Below are 21349 nucleotides of genomic sequence, written 5' to 3'. Positions count from 1 at the left end.
TCAGTATTACCAATCTCTAACACAGGCCTTTAGTATAGAGCTATATGGGGACCCAGAAATGCGGCTTTTATCAGTGTTACCAATCTCTATCACAGGCCTTTAGTATAGAGCTACATGGGGACCCAGAGATGCTGCTTTTATCAGTGTTACCAATCTCTAACACAGGCTTGTAGTATAGAGCAATATGGGGACCCAGACATGCTGCTTTTATCAATGTTAGTGTTTCCAAAAAAGGCTTTATCAGATTTACATTGCAGACAGCTAGGGCAGTCATTCCCAGGCAGCCCCCCCTTTAATTGAGGAGTGGACGAGGGAGGTGAGAGTCCTAATGAGAATGGAAGAGCTAAGATCTTCATTTTATGATACTCATCAGAGCTGAGCCAAGCCAGACGGGCGCCCAATAGGAATCAAGTAGGAAGATAGGCTGGCACTCCAGACAGGGGCCCACCCTGTCCCACACGCAAATGAACATGTGTGATAACATATGGGGATGGGGGGAGAGAATTGTGGGCAGTGGAGAGCGGGCCAAACTAAGATTGTGCTTAGGACTTAAGGGCTCAAACTAGGGGTAGGCAAACAGTAGAGGTAGGTGCCTAGCGCCCTCCCCCAACAGCTGCACGCTAGGAACACGCCTCAACTGCCTACTCCTAGTTCTGGCCCTGGTGCTCATGAGTCACATGGCTGCATTGATACTAATTTAGTAACAGAGGATTATATGAGAGACACAATGGAGCACATTCAAAACGAGCATTCCAATCCCGAATGGGACAAATTTGGATTGGATACGATAATTTCTGAAGATTGCAAATATCATGAATATGCTTATGAAAAAATTGTATTAGTCACGATAATATCGTATTGGCGATCCGAAAGTCCAGAAATATTCGTACCGAACAATTGTAAACAGCGGGAAAACCTTTCCAATTTTTTCGCGCAAAAGTACGAAAAAGTTGTGCAAGTGGGCGAAAATACGCTACGCTCTGAGTGTTCCTGCATTGGTAAATCTGCCTCAATATCCTAATGGATATAGTACCGTCTACCGTATGATAGACGAAACAAATGTCCATTTCCCCTTATCTCTATGACTTACCAAAAATGATGCAATATTTGTATTACAGATAATAACATGGTATGCCTGTACAAACTGATAATGTTTAGAAAATTAATAACCTGTACTTGATTCTGTTTTAGTACGTTCATTTTATTCCTTTCTTGTTTTCTATTAAAAAAAGCATTACTGTCATGGGGTTTAAGGTTTGTGATTGTAATCACTGGGGCGGAGCCAAACTTATTGGCACCCCCCCCCCAGTGATTTACACTTTCCTTGTCCTTTACAATGAGAAAAAAGTGCAGAGTTTTATAATTGACACAGAAGAAGCTATTAAAATCTGCATCCTGTACAGCGCACACGAAAACAACAGCAGACCTTTAGAGAAAAATAAATCAATGATCCGAACGAGAGCATTTTACACAAGTCCTCCGGGAGCGCCTTAAAGGCCAAAACTTAAGAAAATCCCTTCTTGAAGATCAATGAATATGAGGAAAATTAGAGATGAATAACAGGATCGTTTATTTTGATTTCATATCTTCATTCAAGCAAGGAGATTGTAAAAATTTCAGGAGTTCCCCCAGGAATGCTCAGAGAGCTGTTGTTTAAAGAAGGAAATTGTACTTTCTTAAGCAAGATTTTATAGTCGCCATATAACAGACTTCTAGCTTTACAGCTCATGGTACAGAAAAAACTATGATATTGTGATATTTATCTAGGACAAGGGAATGGGGACTCATTAGCTGTGCTTTGAGCAAATAAGACATAGTCACTGTGTTAGTTTCCCATAATGCTTATTTTCTTCCATAGAATTCAAGCATCATTGTGGTGAGGCCCAGACTGGTGCCCTCCCCGCCCGGGCACGGGTCTTTAAATACAGGGCAGAATCCGGGTCAGATAGGGTTTGTATCGGGCGCAGGTCGAGTTTTTCTCCAGTATTACAAATTTACTGGCAATATACTTTGTAATGGCCTCAGCCCCATCAAAGCCCCACCCCAAACTACATCACGTCCCGCCCCCCAACCCAAAGGCTGTTATTACTCACTGAAAAAGTTGGCAACCCCATCTGCCGGCAGTATAGGATTTGTGTTACTAGCCAGTTACAGAGTGCCATGGTGCATAGATTTATATTATTTCATTTCTGCATTTCATTCAAATGGATGAGAAATGCGCATTTTAGGGCAGTGTTACTTGTTCTTATGCTTAATTCCAACACACACATAGGGGCACATTCATTAAAGTACGACAGGTCTGATTACTAAAAATTTTTATTTTTTCTAAAGTTTAGAACTTTTACGTATTTTCTATGATATTTTCGTTAATTTGCGTGACTTTTTCATACTTTGTGACAATTTGTGTGACAAAATTGTATTACGAAAGTTACGTAATTCATTCAAGCTATGGTATTGTGACTTTCCTTTGGCCGTGACTTTCCTTTGGCCATAACTTTCGCATCGTACCACAATATTTTCGGATTGTAACGTTTGTAACATTTCCGCACATCAGAAATTATCGTTAACTATACGAATTTTCGCAAATCGTACTTTAAAACAATCTAAATTCGTACATTGATAAATGAGCCCCCTAGTATGAAGTGCAGATTTTTTATTGTGTACTATACAGTATATAGACGGAGAAGTACAATGAATATTGTGTTGACAGTGTTTGTATCCGTATATCTTTGTTATTGGCAGAATAGTAACTTAGTGGTCAGGAAAAAACAGACTCATTGTAATTCTTCCCTATATCAAAGACACAGTTTCATTTCACAGAAAGAACCACTCCCTAAATTAACTTTTTTACTAAGATGAAATGTTGGGTGAAATGTATTATTCAGTGCATGATTTTTTGTTTTGTTTCAGATTGACAGCAGAGATTCCCATTTAGAATGGACTCCTCTCATGAGAATTGCGGCAGTCTCAGGAAATGTAGACATTGCCCGGTGTTTAATTGCGGCCGGAGCTGGAGTAAACGCTAAGGATACCAATGGAAAGACACCTTTGATGGTAAAAGTTCTGCTTTCCTTAAAAAGTAAATCATTTTTGACTGCCGCAAGCATTTAGCTCTGCAGATTAAAGGAGAACTAAACCCCCCCGGGTACATAAACCTCACTCAACTACCCTCCATCAGCCCCCTCACCTCTCCCTTCACAGTCTATTTCATAGAAAAGTGCCCCTATTTGAACAACTGAAATAAAAATGCAGCATCTTCACATCTTTCCAACCCTGTGTCTTTGCCGACACGGAGTGTAGAATCAGCTTTAACTGCACAAGAGGATTGGAAGGGAGCGGAGATGGCAATTTCCACTGTTCTGCGCTGCATTTAGACGGGAAGGGAGGGGTAAGGGGACAGATAAAGGACAGTTGAGTGGGGCTTTTGTAAGCAAACTCAATGTAACCCTAAGAAGGTGATTAGTAGTTCAGAAGTTGAATACTACAGAAGTTCTGTACTACATTTTACTGGATGTATTCCCTTCTCATTAGAGCTCAATGTTAGTGACTGCTGAGATTTAGAATTTCACTACCTAGTGTGAAACCTTGGCTCTGAGACCTTGGGTACATTCAGTGCCCTTATGTGGCCGCTCATCTTAGGGAACATCTGCAGAGAACATTATTAAATGCTGCTAGTGACCACTCTATTCAGTGTCATTAAAGTTGTGAGTCAATATGAGTTACTACTTATCACACAGTAGTATTGTAGTATTTGTAGTATCTGTACAGTTAGCCCTCAGTATCAGTTGTAGCAAGGGCCTGTATAGTGTAAATTTGCAAGCCTTGGTTCTAACTAGTGCCTGTATTCATCAGGTCTGATCTGATATCCCCATGGGCTAAAAATGTGCAGGTCTGTTTGATAAAGTAGATTTTGTAGATAAGTAGAATTGTTTGTGGCTTCTTGAGGGGTCCAAAATACCCTGATTGGGGCCAGGATGTAGAACCTTTATCTCTTATTAAAATGAGTAGACCACTGCCATGTGTGCTCAGCCATTGGTTAATTGTATGATATGGAGAAATGCCTGCCCCATCCCCCGTCCCCTAAAAAATATATTAAATACAGTAGGGGTTATTTATGAATCCTAAAATGGTCTCAATGGAAAACGTATATTGACACACTTCATTACCAAACACGCTCCTGCCCTTCCACATCCACCCTGCCTCTTCCCATCAATGGTGCACTACTGCGCCTACTGGCACTTGGACAGTAAATTAGATGCAAACACTCAGAAAATGCTCAACACAACTTTGTGTCAACACACAACTTCCATTGCATCAATCTTGACACATGTTCCACTGGAATTATGGGGTAAAATGTTGCATCCTTACATCAGTACAGGTCAAATGAAGACTCATTGGGCCACATCCTATTCCATTACAAAATGGTATTTTATGGTGTATCAAGTAAAAACTTGATAAATTGTAATTTGAGGATAAAAAAATTCTCCTAATTCAGTTCCAGTTTTGTCCTCAATAGAGTTTTCATCTGATAAACAGGGAGATTAGATTTTCTATATTGAATTACATCTGGCTGTATGGGGAAATCTGTAATGAATTAGGACAGTGCTGTCCAACTGGCGGCCCGGGACCCCCCTCTGTGTGGCCCCCCACCTGTCTGGCTGCTTTGATGGCTTACCTTTGAGTAAGCATTAAATGGTATCAGTACTGAGATTAACTGGCCCCCTGCATGGTTCTCACCTCAGATTCAGGCTGTAATCCCTCTGTATTGTTTAAATATGTAATCCCCTGTGTTGTTCCACCTTTTAGTTTCTGCATTGTTCACCCCCTGCAGTGTTCACACCTCAGGCTCAGACTGTAATCACTCTCATTGTTCACTTCTTCACACCTCAGACATAGGTACTGTAGGCAGAGTATCGCACATACAGCCAGCATAGGGCAGGTAGAGTATGGCACACACAGGCAGGGTAGGGCAGGTAGAGTATGGCACACACAGGAAGGGTAGGGCAGGTAGAGTATGGCACACACAGCAAGGGTAGGGCAGGCAGAGTATGGCACACACAGGAAGGGTAGGGCAGGTAGAGTATGGCACACACAGGAAGGGTAGGGCAGGTAGAGTATGGCACACACAGGCAGGGTAGGGCAGGTAGAGTATGGCACACACAGGAAGGGTAGGGCAGGTAGAGTATGGCACACACAGCAAGGGTAGGGCAGGCAGAGTATGGCACACACAGGAAGGGTAGGGCAGGTAGAGTATGGCACACACAGCAAGGGTAGGGCAGGCAGAGTATGGCACACACAGCAAGGGTAGGGCAGGCAGAGTATGGCACACACAGGAAGGGTAGAGCAGGCAGAGTATGGCACACACAGGAAGGGTAGGGCAGACAGAGTATGGCACACACAGTCAGGGTAGGGCAGGCAGAGTATGGCACACACAGACAGCATAGGACAGGCAGAGTGCTGCCTGTGTATGACATACTCTTCTTGCTCTATGCTGCTTGTGGGAGGTGAACCTGGCAGGGGTTTGTTGTGGGAGTTTGTTAGCATTTGGAAATAGCCATTAAATGGTCCCGAAGGTGTGTAATTATGTACTGGGGGTTGCTCTGCTATCCACAGGGGAGGAGGAGGCATATGGAATTTAAGGGTATATCTTAATATGACATACTTCTTTCACATATGAATGATGGTTGATATCCCCACAGTAAGGACCAAGCATTTGGGATTTTGCTGTGCTACCACCATTGTGATAAAATAGGTGTGGTTTGAAGTGGGTGTGGTTTCAAAAAGGGGAGTGGTCAAAACTGGCTTCCATTAGCGGCCCTCCGCCATGTATGCTAGAGAAATTCTGGCCCTCTGCACCGTAGAAGTTGGACAGCACTGAATTAGGAGATAAGCTTTTCTGAACAAATGGAATCTGGGCTATAATTATGTATTAGCTTATATGTTTAATAACATTGTATTGTTATTATATACATGAGTTAGCATCACACCTTTTTCACCCTTAATCTGTATCTTTCTTAAGGGCTGGAGTCAGGGAACAAAAATTATTTGGACTCTTCATGTAAGATAAAAAATATACATTAGTCCATTGCTGACTCTTATCATTAGAGGTCGTACAGGGCATTAAAGGAACAGTAACACTAAAAAATGAAAGAGCTTTAAAGTAATAAATATATAATGCACTGTTGCCCTGCACTGGTAAAACTGGTGTGTTTGCTACAGTAACACTACTATAATTTATATAATAAGCTGCTGTGTAGCCATGGGGTCAGCCATTCAAGCTGGAAAAAAGGAGAAAAGGCACAGGTTACATAGCAGATAACAGATAAGTTCTGTAGAATACAATAGTGTTTTATCTGTTATCTGCTATGTGCCTGTGCCTTTTCTCCTTTGAATGGCTGCCTCCATGGCTACACAGCAGCTTATTTATATAAATGATAGTAGACTTTCTGAAGTAAACACACAACTTTTACCAGTGCAGGGCAGCAGCATATTATATTTTAGTTACTTTTATACACTTTCATTTTGTGGTGTTACTGTTCCTTTAAGTAATGTAGGTGTGTTGGAATATATGAGGTGTGAAACAGATATTTAAGACGTTCTTGCCTTAAGTGCTTAGAATTACTTAAAATCTGACCTGGACATTACTGTCACTTCCATTGAAATGTGTATGATGATTATTACTAGCACTGAATGATGGAGGGAAGGTAGATCTGCTGAGACAGCAGTAATGCCAGTCTTTATGGCAAAGCTGAGAGTGGGTAGAAAGCCATAAGAATGTCCCTAATGGCCCACCATTGGCCTTAAAATATTACCTTTTTTACAAGGGGTCGGAGTTCAAAAAAAAAAATCAAAATTTTCCATTAGTGCTTTATCATTTCATAATATTGAGAAAATATGGATTTTCAGTTAAAAGAATATGCAGAATACATTATCAAATCCTACCAGTTCCTGTATAGAAAGAAAAAAACTAAACCTCCATACAACGTAGGTCTCTATAAAAATATAATGTATAAACCAGCTCAAATGCAAAACCCTGCTTTATATAAATTCATTTTTATAAGAATATAGTTTGTATGTAGTGTGTGCCATTGGGTAAATTGCCAATTTAAGTACTAAGGGCCACCCCCTGGGATCATAGGATCCCCAGTGCACACAAACAAGCCAAGACACACATACATGCTAGGCCCCATCAGCCAATTAATGGGCAGAGTTCTGCCTTTTGCTCCCACACTACTTCCTGTTACAGTTAGAGCTGCATTATTTCCTGTCAGCTGATCTCTGAGGGAGCTCACAGCCCATCACTAAATGGCGGCTCAAGGGAAAGGATGTAAAAGGGCAATATTTACTGATATATATATAAGAACAAATAGGAGCACTAACCTTAACTGTAAGGCCAACTGTCTGAGTGCAGGTAAAGAAAACTATTAAGAGAAAAAGTACTGCACTTGTGGGAATTTCTTTAACAGAAAAGTGTTTTCTTTACAAAATTTCCAATGTTTCGGGCACCAGCTCTGCTCTTCCTCAGGGACAAACAAAGTGCACAGCTGGAGCTTGAAATGTTGGAATTTTTGTAAATAAAATACTTTTCTGTTTGAGAAGCTCCCATGTATCGCTCTCTCTCTCTCTATATATATATATACACCAATATAGCAGAAAACAGACAACAGGGCATCATAATGTGGTGAAAAAAAGCTAAATATTATTTTGTCAACATTTCAGAACCATTGTAATTGGATGTTTGTGTGACTGTACTATCCTTAAAGGGCATGTAAACCCCCCACACAATTTTATCACTGAACAACCACTTGAAATCTGTAAATACCTGCCACTCCAGTTGTATAAAAGTTAATAGTAAGGCTGCTGCATTCCCCTGGGATTCCTTCTCCTCCTCTAACCCACTTGGCCCCCTCCCGTAGGAATTGACTTTGGCTCTTGGTTTACTGAGCATGCTCAGTTTTTTTCAACTCAGGCTACTAAACTCACCATCCAGTCCAGTAGCTGCTGGTTTCCATATAAACTCTGCTCCAACTGTGCTGAAGAAACATGTTTTTTTCTCCTACCCTCCTCTCCTGACTTAAGTTTAACTCTTACAGGGCACAATCCAAGCAGGACTTTTTAATCAAAGTTCTGCCTGTGTAAGCCTGCATTTTTCTGCATGAACTTTACAGTGCACATGTAAATGTCATTGGAGATGTGTCAGAGGGAAAATGGCTGCCAAGTGATTTGTTTTAGGAAAATGTGATGGTGCTGGCAAACAGAGGGAATATATACATTACAAATAGTGTGGTTTCCATGGGGGAAATGTTCCCAACTTATATACATGGTAGGAAAATGTAGGGTTCACATGTGCTTTTAGGGTTTAAATACCAATTCCCTACAACTCAGTTGAAATGAAGAAGTTACTCAAATGAGTGGTAGAATGTTTTCAAGAACACAAAAAGTCCAGTTGCTTTAGACCTAATTCCCTAGATACTTAACAGACCTCAGACCTTAACTTAAGAGTTTTTATCTTTGCATAGCCCCCCCCCCCGCACACCCAATAGGGTGGATATTCAGCCATTTTAACGGAGGACATATGCAGTGGTTAGATCTAGTAGGGCCATCACAGCACTGCTAAAAATCCAGGCCTTCAAAGCCTATCATTCTGTTAGGTGCTCTTTTGTGTGTCAGTGACACTCAGTGTTCTTATTCTTCTTATTACCCTCTGCCAAAGACTATGGAGGGCATAGGCAGTGGTTACATCTATTAGGGCCATCACTACTGGGATAGGTTGGATGGGTGGCATGTAGGAGAGTTAATGGCTTGTTTCCACCAGAAATGGAATCCCAACCATTAATTTTTATCCCTTGGCCAAGATGCAATAACAGAGTAGAGAAAAATGTATTTACCAAAACAGATATTTATTTGAGTTACAGAAGTCCTGTAATACCGCTAGTCTGTTCATCACCTACTGCTATATATAGTAAGTAATGGGGCAGGGCTGCAGGAAAAAAAACAAATGCCCTATGATGGAAAAAAAACCCTAGAACTACAGTGGTGGATAGATCGGTCACTCTGTAGGTGCCTGTACCGTATTTAGCTTCTCGCTATTCAGTTGTTTTGTGCCGATCTTGTACTTCTGTATCCTTATATTTATCTATATGGATTTTCCAGGTGGCTGTTTTGAATAACCATGAATCTTTAGTTCACCTGCTCCTAGAAAATGGAGCTGACCGTAGCATCAAAAATGAGGTAACACTGGCTGCTCAATGACTTCAGATTTCGTTGGCGCAATCAATGTGAGGATGGAAATTAAATATGTCTTGTTTTTTTGTTATCTAGTTTGGCATTGGAATGACCGAAATGGCTAAAGCTTTCAACAGAGAGGTATAAAGCTTGTATTTGCAGTTACTGAATTGTATTATAACAGCGATGTTAAATGGTTTTATGTTTTTTTCTCTGCTAGAGTGTGGTGGCCATTTTGGAAGGAGCAAAACATCTGTAAGACTGGAAAACACTCTAAGCCTAGCAGCCCTGACCTGGAACCTTCTGTGAATCCTGTCCTAGTTATTTGTTTTCCACTTTTCATTTTGTATGTTAATATATTGTAATATACTGTAATTAAACTAACCTCATATTCACTATACTAAAGCCTATATATATATAAATATGGCTAAAAATGCTGGGTTTTATAAGCTGAACTTCCTATACCAGCAGAGAGGTACAGCAGCCCTATAACTTGTTGTTGTCCACAGAATCTTGGATCTTGTTGGGTCATGTTTTAGGTGTCACTGCACATACTCAGTGCATGCTGGGAAACCGTTGAGAAGCTAAGCTTAGGGGTCATGGTGTAATAGTAAGAGAAGCTGATAATACAGGGCTGACTAGCCTTGTATTGTGAATTTTATTTTATATATATATATATATACTGGGGTGCATCTCCTCAGAGGCCTGGATCTTTTCACTGCTAAAGGCCTGTAGCCGCCTTGGTCTTGTAAAGACAATAGGGGTAATTTTCAACCCCGGCATGCAAGAGCGTGCCCCTTAGTGTTCATTTAATAGCACTTGCTCCCCCCGGGGTTGGATGGACCCTACCCCCTCTATTCCAGGTACAGTCCGCAGGTCTCTGTGCTCCGCAATGAAGTGCCAAAGCCTGAGGCTATTCGCCGAGTGCCCCATACAGTGGGCAAAGTGCAAAAAATGGCGCGGGGCATTGTGATTGCTCCCTAATGTGCAGCATTTTTAGCCAACTTCTTTGTTTCGCTTTAGTTCTAGAGAAGGCAATCTGTATTGTCAGATGTAAATTTAAATTATCAGTAGCCTCTGTGCAATTATTACAGCTGTTATTTATTAGCCTCTCGTGTACTTGAGATGCTCGCAGTGCTCTGAAACAATTACATTTGGGGTCCAGTAATTAATTACTCAAATTAATCTTGAACTTTTACTTTAATGGAAAACAGAGGCTTAAAATAACTTTCATTTGCAAGCGGCGGCTGCAGCGGAAGCGCCGGGGAGCTGGCTCAGTACAACTTACCTGGATACACAATTCATTATATTCCTTTATAGTAAGTGGGTTTGTTTTGTCAATATTCCTTTGGCAGAATAAAATACTTTCCAAAGTGACCTTGCTTGTGCTATGTTAATACAAAGACTGGGATCCCTGTCAGTCTGGGTGATATGATTGGATACAATCAGCATTTTTATTTTTACTTTAATTTTATGAAAATAACATTTTCGGCACCAAATGTTCTGTAGACAAATGCACAAACGTCTCATATCATTTTGTTTAGTATTTGAGGACTGCATGGAAAACTACACAAACTCCTGTGTGCTATAAGAAATAAAAATAGGCCAGGTACTGTAGATGGCATTAAAGCTGTGCCTTTATACAGCAGGTTGGGGCAAATAGGTTGAATGCCCCCTGTCTATACCCATGAGTAGCATGCTTAAAGGACAAGGAAAGGCAAAGTCACTTGGGGGTGCCAAAATGTTAGGCACCCCCAAGTGACTTTAATCACTTACATTGTACCCCGGCTGGTGCCCCTGTTACGAGAAAACAGCACCAGCCCGGGGTAGCTGCAGAGATGCGCTTCCTTCTTCCGGCTTCGTTTAGCTGTGACTGTGAGTCAGGCGCATGCGCAGTAGAGTGAAAAGCCGACTTCTCTGTTAAAGTTCCACTATTCACTCTACTGCGCATGCGCGCGCGGTGATGAAGGAGGAAGCGCTACAGGTACCCCGGGCTGGTGCTGTTCTCTCCCAACAGGGGCACCAGCCCGGGGTAAAAGGTAGGCGATTAAAGTCACTTGGGGGTGCCTAACATTTTGACACCCCCAAGTGACTTTGCCTTTCCATGTGCTTTAAAGGAAAACTATACCCCCAGAATGAATACTTAACCAACAGATTAGTTTATATATTATGTTAAGTGGCCTATTAAAGAATCTCACCAAACTGGAATATATATATCAGTAAATATTGCCCTTTTATATCTTTTCCTTTGAGCCGCCATTTAGTGATGGGCTGTGTGCTCAGCTCTAACTGTAACAGGAAGTAGCCTGGAAGCAAAATACAGAACTCTGGCCTTTAATTGGCTGATGGGGCCTAGCATGTATGTGTGCCTTGGCTTGTTTGTGTGCACCATGCATCATATGATCCCAGGGGGTGGCCCTTAAAGTGATACTGACACCAAAAAATTTATTTTAAAAATATGAACCTACTTCCAAACCTACCTATTGGTCATGCTGACTAAAAGTTCTGTTTCTCTACATAAATCCTACTGAAGATCCTGAATCCGACTGTCTGGCAACCCGACTATAGCTTCTCAATCTGTTAAAAGGACTAGGTCATAAACTGGGAGGATTCAGCTTGCCATTTGCTTCAAAGAGTTCCCCCTCCCTCGCTCGTTCCTCGCATTGTGAACTAGATAGCAGGAAGGCTTGATCTTTCCATTGCCTGCCTACTTCCATTGCTGCCCCCCCTTTCTGCTCTTCCCACAAAGAATTAAATAGCAGGTCAGCTTAAGCTTTCCCGTGCCTGCCTGCTTCTAAGGGCTTTCCCCCCTTATTACACACAGACAATGGAGCTGAGCTGAGCAGAAGGGGCGTTGCAGGTTTGTGATTGGGAATATTTATTCACTTGGAGGCATTTAAATTAAAACCCAGAAGAGGGGAACAAACATGGCTGCTCCGTGGGTCTGTAATTCGTGCTACCATAATTATGAAACTTTGCAGATTTCGTTTATAAGGAATTTAAAGCTGATACAAATTAAAACACAACAGCAGGTGTAAAAAAAAAATTTAATTGGCTGTCAGTATCACTTTAATACTTAAAATGGCAATTTTCTACTAACAGAATTAGCTAATGGCACATACTACCTAAAAAGCATATTTTTACGAAAATAGTTCTTTTTTTTAGATCAAACAGGGTTTTACATATGTTTTTTTGTAATGTATTTTTATAGAGGGCTGTATTGTTAGTATTGTAGGTGTAGTTTTCCTTTAAATGACAGCCAGCATGCTTTCTGATTCACCTTGTGTTTAAATTTTGGAAATTGTCTACCTTCTCTGTAGCTTGGGATAGGCTTTGGGGTGAATTATAACGCACATAGGGCATCTAAAGAGATCAGGGTTTTTGGATTTAAATGAGTGAAGACTTTGCCAGATCAGTTCCCTGCACCAAACTCTTGGCAACATGTTCTCAATAATAAATGAGAGTATTGTAACCTCGTAATCTCGCTTTGTAGCTGTGCCCAGTTCAAAGGAAGACATGCACAATTATAGAATAGATATGATGTTTTTTCTCATGTTTTTTTTCTGCAGTGTCTTCGTCAGCCTCTCTCTCTCTCTCTGCTATTAGCAGGACCTTTGCTTTGGGACACACTCGCAGTTCTATCAGGCCCAATTATGGACTTGTTTTGGCCAATGTGTGTTTGCAGGGTGTGCTGCCCAACTGGCAAGTGATTCGCTCATACAGCAGCCTGACCAGAAAAGCCATTTTGCCCTAAGGTGTAGTTGACTGTCCTCAGCCTGCCTTCAGCCTGCATCTTCCAAATCCCATAATTCCCTGTACACGTGATGTCAATAAGGAAAGGAACATCACAGGGCAATGCATTGTGGGTTATGTAGTTCCTGCATGCTGACTGTAAGCTGTGGATAAATTTTTACAATTTGTAACATTAATGTTTTAGTCCCTCCTCCCCGCCAGGATTTCAAATGATGCAGAAAGGGAACTGTTTTGCAGCGGGATCTCAGCATATAAAAAAGGTATTTATTCCTATTTCTTGCAGTAACAGATTATAGTGATAGGGATATTAGGGGTTTCTGTGTTGTGTGGGGACCTTTAACAAATTTTGGTTCGGAAGCCGAAGTTCCCTTTTAAGGGCCTTCCCCAAACTGTTGTAGAAAAATACAAAATTGTCAAGAATGTCTTGTAGTGGCTCCTGTGTTAGCAGTGATAGGCATGGCTTACATAGACAATTCCAATCATTAGAAGGGGTGTTTTCATACTTTTGGCTAGATATTATATCATACCAAACAAATATCCACTCACATTTCATAGGTTAGAGCTGTGCTTCTCAACCTTCCTAATGCTGCGACCCTTTAATACAGTTCCTCATGTTGTGGTGACCCCCAACCATAAAATTATTCCTAAGACCATTGGAAATATGTGTTTTCCGATGTTCTTAGGTGACCAAAGGGGTCCTGACCCACAGCTTGAGACCCGTTGGGTTAGAGAAGCGTATAATAATCCGAGGGTCCTCAGTGCTGAGGGCGTAAGTATTAAATCCATTCTATTATTTCTATTCAGATATTATAAGCATCATATAAATGTAAATATATATATATTCATATACAAAGACTAGAAATTGAGAGGAAGAGAAATTCGCAATGAATCAATGTCCCAGTCTGTGATTTTTTTATTGCCACAAATGTATATTTAATTCAGAAAGGCAAATCTGACAGTAATAGTATTCTTATGAAAATGTACAAAATAAAAACTATAAACTTTGCGGATAATATTATTTTATGTTGAATACAATAAGGATTTAGCGAAAAGCCACATCTTGGCACTGGGCTTTGCTGGGACGGCGGTTCCATAATTAACATATCCCTCTTCGCTGCTCTGCACAAACGGATTCCGGAGCATAAAATATGAAATATGATTTAGATTTTCATGGTTTATTTATTGCATTCCTTTTTCCCCCTCACAAAACAAATCTCTTACGGAAGATGATTCTCCAGTGGGTTTAATGATACCGGCGTGACCCGATACACCGCTCACAGAAAGAAGGACAAAAATGCGTCTTTTTATGGAATCGCCGCGTGGATAGGGAAAGTGTAATACATGATTAGTGAAAGCATTACTCCTTAATGGTTGGAAGAAGCTGATATAATAGGTTATTAGCTTGAATATCTGTTTGTTTTGTGCTTAATGGCTAACGGTTTTTCAAATGACAGGATTAATTAGTGCCGTAATAAACAAACCACCCTTTCACCCTTTTTTTTTTTTTTTAATTGAAATGTAAATTTGTGTGTATTTCCTGCCGACCGCAGTACATTTGTTTGGAAAGTATGATAGTTCCTTAGTTACAGTGCAGATATATACTAATTAGATATTACCAGGGAAGACAAACCATAGATATCAAACTTTAATAAGCTCTTTATTTTTTGCACTTTGCTCTGGGCTTGGGGGGGGAAATTGCAGCAGGTCTCTGCACTTGGGTTGCCACCTCTGCCAGCTTGCTTAGCCAGGCAGGGGGCAGGGGTGACGTCATGGGTGGAGGAGGCAGGACCGTGATGGTGTGGGTGGGGCCATGACGCGATGGGGCTATGATACAGCGATTGGCCAATCGCTGCAACATTGTTACTGAGCCCTGCCCAGTTTTCCTAATTTGGGAAACCGGGCAGGAAGTTTTGACCCGGGCAACCCTACTCTGCACCCACAAACAGAGCCCAGAATCCTGTGTTCTCTCTGAATATAGTGCTGCCTGTGTTGGCGCATTGTATTCACAAGGGGCAAGTAGGAGTCCCCTGCATGACAAGAGTAGGCACAGCTGGCAACAGGGCCCTGTACTTACCGCCTTCTCTAGGGCATAAAAGACAGGGCTGCCTTGTACCCACCAGTTCTGCATTCTTTAAGCGCCGAAGCAGACCCTACCCAGGCACGCTGTATGAATGAGAACTAAAGGGCACATTTTTCATTAGTGATGTGCTGGCTGGCCTGAAACCTGTGGGCAGGTTCGGGCTGAGGTTTTCCATGCTCCTACACTGCCTGCAACCTTACAATGCCTGAAACCTGTGGGCAGGTTCGGGCTGAGGTTTTCCATGCTCCTACACTGCCTGCAACCTTACAATGCCTGAAACCTGTGGGCAGGTTCGGGCTGAGGTTTTCCATGCTCCTACACTGCCTGCAACCTTACAATGCCCTGCTTCCAACTTTTGATGTCAGTATTTATAGATTTGGGCCCACATGTTCCACCCCTTTCGTGATGTCAGAGAGGGGCAGGTCAGGTGCGGGTCTATAAATATGGAGACTCAGTTAGAGTTGGGTTTGACTGACAAGTTATTGGGTTAGGGTTGACTTTGTACTGACCCGCACATAACTGTTTTCTACCCATTAATGTTCTTGCACTTCTGTTAGGGGTCTAAGAATATAACCCCTTATGGGTAACTGTAAACACTGCATTTTTATGTAGCCCAAAATTGAGGCGTTAGCCCCCCCATACACTAACATTGCAGTGGTATAATTAGGATCAAATCACTGTAGTGTATGGAGGCTACTCAAAACCATGCTGGTTAAAGGAGTACTAAACCCCCACCCCATCTGTTTTTCACCAGTTTTGCTATCGGTTACTGCCCAGGTGTAATGTGCAAAGTGAGTCCCAATGTAATGCCATAGGGGCTAACACCGGCCTTGATGCAACACTGAGCATTACTGACACTATTCACAACAGCTCCATGCTAGGACAGCATACATGCTCCTAGCAACCTGCATTGACTACTATTGCACCTATCCAGCCTGGACCCCAGGGAACCCTGCAACTCCCAGCAGCCTGGACACGGCGGAAATTGCAGGGTTCCCTAAGTGAATTGCACCGGCAGCCACAACTGACCTATTCCAGTATATCAGTCAAATCGCTAATGCTGGGGAATATAGTGCGCACCAGCATTTATGTACTATTTACCAAAACAGACACTATTGTGCATATTGGTTCAGATGCAATGAAAGCAGCTTGGTGTGTACAGGAATTCTGCATTTTGCATTAAAAATTGCATGAAAATTGCACTGGCTGCATAAGTAAATGAGACCTGTGTGTAGCATGGTAACCAATCTAATAAACAGCGATTTAACAAATAATATATAATACTGTAATATGGGTGAATGGCTATCCCAACAGTGTCTTTTAGCCCTTAAACATAGCTATGCCCATTCCTCCAGTATTGCAATGAATAGGCAATCAGTACAATTAACCCTATGTAGAAGTAAAATCACATGGGTCGCTCCTGTGTGCGGTGTATAAAGCGACCTTAGTGTAGCACCATTGTTTGTAAACAGTCCCATTCCTCTGGGCTTCTTCATAAGACAAGTGATATCGTTCCTAACACCTAAGCAAATATCATTATCACATTATTGCAAGTTATGAAGAGATTTACTATGAATTGGGCCTGGGGGATTAGCATAGCAACGAATGGTAATATATCAGGAAATATTTCCCTTTTTGATTAAAGGGGGTTGGATCACCTTTTAATTAATTTTAAGTATGTTACAGAATAAGCAATTGTCAGCAAATTTTCAATTGGTCTTTATTTTTTATGGGTTTTGAATTATTTGCTGCCTTTTTCCAACTCCTTTCAGTTTTTAAATGGGGGTCACTGACCCCAGAAGCCAAAAAACTATTGCTCTGTTAGGCTACAACTTCATTGTTATTGTTTTATTTTATTACTTATCTTTCTATTCAGGCCTCTCTTTTTCATATTCCAATTTCTCACTCAAACCACTATTTGTTTCTTAGAGCAATAGGGTTGCCATCTTTCCCCCTGCTGAAAGCGGTGACATCATGGAGCGGGACAGTGATGCCATGGGGGTGGAGCTGTGACATCACAGGGACAGGGGCTTTAATATGCGATCAGTGATGCGCAGTCTAGGAAAGTCCTGCCCTGGCAGTTTTGACCCAAAGAGCCCTTCCGAAATCCGGGCTGTCCGGGCCAAAACCGGTCGGGTGGCAACCCTACCTAGCAACCAGATAGCTTCTAAAATTCCAAGCTGAACAAAAAACATAATAATTTGAAAAACATAATAAAAAATGGAGATCCACTGCAAATTGTCTCAGAATAGTGCTATCTAAACCATACTAGAAGTAAATTTAAAGATGTTGTTTACCTTATAATTAAATTAGTAGTACGTAGAGAGTGATATTCTGAGACAATTTGCAATTGGGCTTCATTTTTTATTCATTTGTGTGGTTTTTGAATTATTTTGCTTTTTGTGCAGCAACTCTTCAGTGTGAAATTTTAGCTGCTGTCTGGTTGCTATGTTCTAAATGCCCCTAGTAATCAGGCAGTGCTTTGAAGTAGAGACTGGAATATTAATAGGATAATGACTGAACAGAAAGAGAATTAATAAAAATTACCAATAACAATAAAGTTGTAGCCTCACAGAGAATAGTTTTTTGGCTGCCGGGGTCAGTGACCCCCATTTGGAAGCCTGAAAGAGTCAGAAGAGAAACAGCAAATAATTAAAAAAAACTATACAAAATAAAAAATGAAGACCAATTGAAAAGTTCCTAAGAACTGGCCTTTCTATAACATATTAAAAGTTAACTTAAAGAGGTTGTTCACCTTTGGGTTAACGTTTCTGAGACAATTTGCAATTGGTTTCATTTTTTATTATTGGTAGTTTTGTTCAGCAGCTCGTCAGTTTGGAATTTCAGCTGTTATCTGGTTGCTAGGGTCAAATTTACCATAGTAACCAGGGAGTGGTTTGAGAGAGTGACTGATATATGAATAGGTAATAAAAGTAATAAGTAATAAAAAGTAACAATAACAATAAAACGGTAGCCTCACAGAGCAATAGTTTTTGGCTGCCGGGGTCAATGACCCCCATTTGGAAGCTTGAGAGAGGCAGAAGAAAATGGCAAATAATTTAAAAACTATAAAAGATAAAAAATGAAGACCAATTGAAAAGTTGCTAAGAAATGGCCTTTCTATAACATACTAAAAGTTAACATAAAGGTGAACCCTCCTTTACAGCATTTATTGGGTTGGCTCCCAAACAATCCTAAGCTGTATGGATGAGCGACAGAAGGGTTTGGCACTGCACTGTACATGGCTGCCATTATACTGTCCCCCAATATACAGTAAGTAACAGAAAGGCACGACTGACTAAATACTCGCAGGAAACAGCACGCCACAACTTGAAGGCAATAGCACGGATTCGACACCATAGGCCAATAGTAATGAACTTTGTCGTTACGGTAAAAGAGTGACGGCGAAACCTCCTATCTATTCCGTATGCTATAAAATAACATGTTTCAAGTGTATTAAAAACTATAAAAATATTTCCCTTTTTTTTTTGACGGAAACTCATCTTTGGTTAAATACATCAAATACAACGCACCGCACTGTACGAAATAATCACCATAAATTAATAACTTACAAGCACCTGAGCAAACACAGTGAGCACCGCTAGGAAAGCGTAGCACCAAACGCAACCGCTCAGTCCTTCCGAAAATGGCACATTGAACATTTTCCCCTTCTTTTATATAAAGATTCAAAAATAAAAGTGATGTTTCGGTAAACGAGCTCCGATGGGAGTCAGAGCATAGTGCAAACGTCACTGAAGGCATCGTCTCCTCTTCTCACTTGCGCTGAGGGGGCTTGATGGGCCCTGGCTGCTGCGGGGGGCACTTGGGGGCCGGCCTGAAATAAACAAAAGTGATATTAATGCCATGAAATCCAACTGAGGCTGAAATAAATGATAAATGAATAAAACATAGAGAGCAAGTGATTACATTTAATAACGGGTTGTTCAGAATCAGGCTTTATGGGCAAGTTTTCATTACTACAGAATAGGAGCTGCCATGTTAGATGCTCTGGCTATGAACTCCGGCTTCTGAATCCCTATTATACCTGTAATCTATTCAAAACGTAGGAATAAATAACATTTTTATATGCTGAAATCTAGCTGCAAAACAGTACTTCTATTTCTGCATCATTTGATACCCTGGCAGGGGAGGAGGGACTAAAACACTGATGTTACAAATTGTAACAACTCCACAGCTTACAGACAGCATGCAGGAACTACATAACCCACAATGCATTGCACTGTGATGTTGCTTTCCTTATTGACATCACGTGTGCAGGGAATTGTGGGATTGGGAGGATGCAGGCTGAAGGCAGGCGACTACTGTTACAGGTTTCTTTAGTCTCAAAGTAGTCAGCCAGATCAGCAGGGGAACAGGGGGCGGGGCTTAGGGAACTGTTCCAAACCTTATTATTATATTAAAAATCATGAAGAGGCTGCATATTTTTTTAATTGATGTATATTGTAAAGTTGCTGGAAATTATGTTTTCTTTTCAAAAAAAGTTGTGTTTGGGTAGAGTTCCCCTTTAATTGTTTTTAGGGTTCTTTGTGACCCAAACCCACCCTACCCATGGATGAACTCATGGGTCCCATGGGTATTGGATATTCCTGCACATCACTAATTGCCATAATGAATTGAGTTGCCCTTTACTCAGGAAGCCCTGCCTCTCTCCTGCCTGTTCCCCACTGATAGCTGCGCAGTGCAGCACTGACAGTTGGAATATTGCTCAATAAACTGATTTTACTCCTTTTATCAGTGTGTCAGTTCCCTAGAATGTGTTGCTTAGAGCACTCGGTGTACAATGGCACTGCTGAGTGCTAACAGCCCACCTATCCACTACAAAAAAAATGTTCCATATTAGAAAGTAACCTGAAAAGTAATTAGTAACTCTGCCCCTTAGTGTCATTTGATTTTAGGGTAAATAGATGGCAGTTTGAACCCTTATATGCATTTTTATGGAATGCTGAAAATTGATTGGTCAGAATGGTGGGGCTCTGTGGCAAAAAGTAGGGAGACAAAAAGCAGCTGAGTAAGGGAATGGAGACCCATCACGTTAAGTCCACATCGGTCCTCAGCCGATTATTCTAACCTGCCCAATAGATACCTGGCTGATTTTGGGCAGATATTGCTTGGAGTGGCCTTCACAAAGATGCCATACCCAGGAGCAGCTTTCATTGGCATAAGGCCAGCTTTAGGCAGAGTTAATGGGGGTAACTGACCCCAGCAACCACAAAAAAAATCAACTGTAGGATTCAAATTTTTGTTAATTTTATTACTTTTAATTGCTTATCTGCCTGGTTGCTAGGGTAATTAAATCCCAGTAATCATATAGCAAGAGTGAAAAAAAAAAATAATGTAGAAACCATATAAAATGATGGGTAATTGACTCAGATTACTAATCATATTAATGTTATTATTAAATTAGAAAGGACGGTTACATTGCTGGGGGGGGGGATTTGTTAGGTACCCCTCCATTGATTACAATTGTTAATCTCAGACTCACTTTCTGCACTTTCTTTACTCTCCTTGATTTGGTTTGCAACATATTTGTTCCGGTGTATTTGTAAGAATGGCAGCCCTACCTATAAATCCCTCCCTTCCCTGACCCTCTCCGTGGCTAATCACCCCCTTTTAAGCAGAGGCCCATCTCTGTCCTGCCTATTCCTCCATCCAGCCTGCCCATTGCCCTGCCCTGTTACATCATTACCCCACCCCCAGTGACATCACTATCTGCCCCAAACCCAAGGGCTGGTATTATCAGCAAAAAAAAGATGAGATGGCCACCCTACCTATTAATCCCTCCCTTCCCTGACCCTCTCCATAGCCAATCACCCTCTTTTTTGCAGAGGCCCACCCATTCCCCCGCCCTGTTACATCATTAACCCACCTCCCATTGATGTCACTGCCTGACCCCAACCCAAAGGCTGTTTTTGTAAGATGGCAACCCTACTACTATCCCGAGTGAGCACATTTTTCAGCCAAGTGGAGTGGCAACCCAGGGTCTGAGGTGAGTGAGTATAATCACTAAGGGGTTCTTAACAAATTGACACAAATTGACATCTCCCCACGATTAACCTTTCCTTGTCATTTAAAGCTTGTATAAAACATGATATTTCATTCTCACAAAGAGGGGTTAATATTATGATGACGGTACCCACTTAAAGTTGACATGGAAACAGTAATTAAAGATCTAGTTAATAACGGCTGCTATAATAATTACAGAAAAGCCACTAATTTAATAAAGTGCCTAGTTCAGCCGAGAATGAATAGAAATTGGCCCATTGATATATC

At 41.2% G+C, this 21349-nt stretch overlaps 2 protein-coding genes and 1 long non-coding RNA gene across 4 annotated transcripts in view; 1 reads left to right on the top strand and 2 right to left on the bottom strand.

Annotated features, from left to right (window-relative positions):
• Positions 1-10602, top strand: part of fank1 (fibronectin type III and ankyrin repeat domains 1) — a 75664-nt gene extending 65062 nt beyond the window's left edge. For both annotated transcript variants that reach the window (XM_002932651.5, XM_018095828.2), the window contains exons 8-11: positions 2911-3054; positions 9154-9231; positions 9322-9366; positions 9446-10602. In XM_002932651.5, the coding sequence (XP_002932697.1) occupies positions 2911-3054; positions 9154-9231; positions 9322-9366; positions 9446-9484 (306 nt within the window). In that variant the 3' untranslated portion in view covers positions 9485-10602. The remainder of the gene's footprint in view (positions 1-2910; positions 3055-9153; positions 9232-9321; positions 9367-9445) is intronic.
• Positions 10603-13873: 3271 nt separating this feature from the next.
• LOC116412314 lies at positions 13874-16793 on the bottom strand. The gene is made up of 2 exons (XR_004223660.1): positions 15271-16793; positions 13874-15202 (listed from the first exon to the last, which is right to left on the bottom strand). It is a non-coding gene; the product is annotated as an uncharacterized LOC116412314 (long non-coding RNA).
• Positions 16794-18832: 2039 nt separating this feature from the next.
• adam12 (ADAM metallopeptidase domain 12) overlaps positions 18833-21349 on the bottom strand; it is a 317400-nt gene continuing 314883 nt past the window's right edge. Inside the window, 1 exon segment of the mRNA NM_001040014.1 lies at positions 18833-18893. Coding sequence (NP_001035103.1) covers positions 18833-18893 — 61 coding nt within the window.

This window comes from Xenopus tropicalis, chromosome 7 (genome assembly GCF_000004195.4).
Source record: "Xenopus tropicalis strain Nigerian chromosome 7, UCB_Xtro_10.0, whole genome shotgun sequence".
NCBI lineage: Eukaryota > Metazoa > Chordata > Amphibia > Anura > Pipidae > Xenopus > Xenopus tropicalis.
The sequence above is the reverse complement of the archived record's forward strand: the minus strand, read 5'-3'. Positions and strand labels throughout refer to the sequence as shown.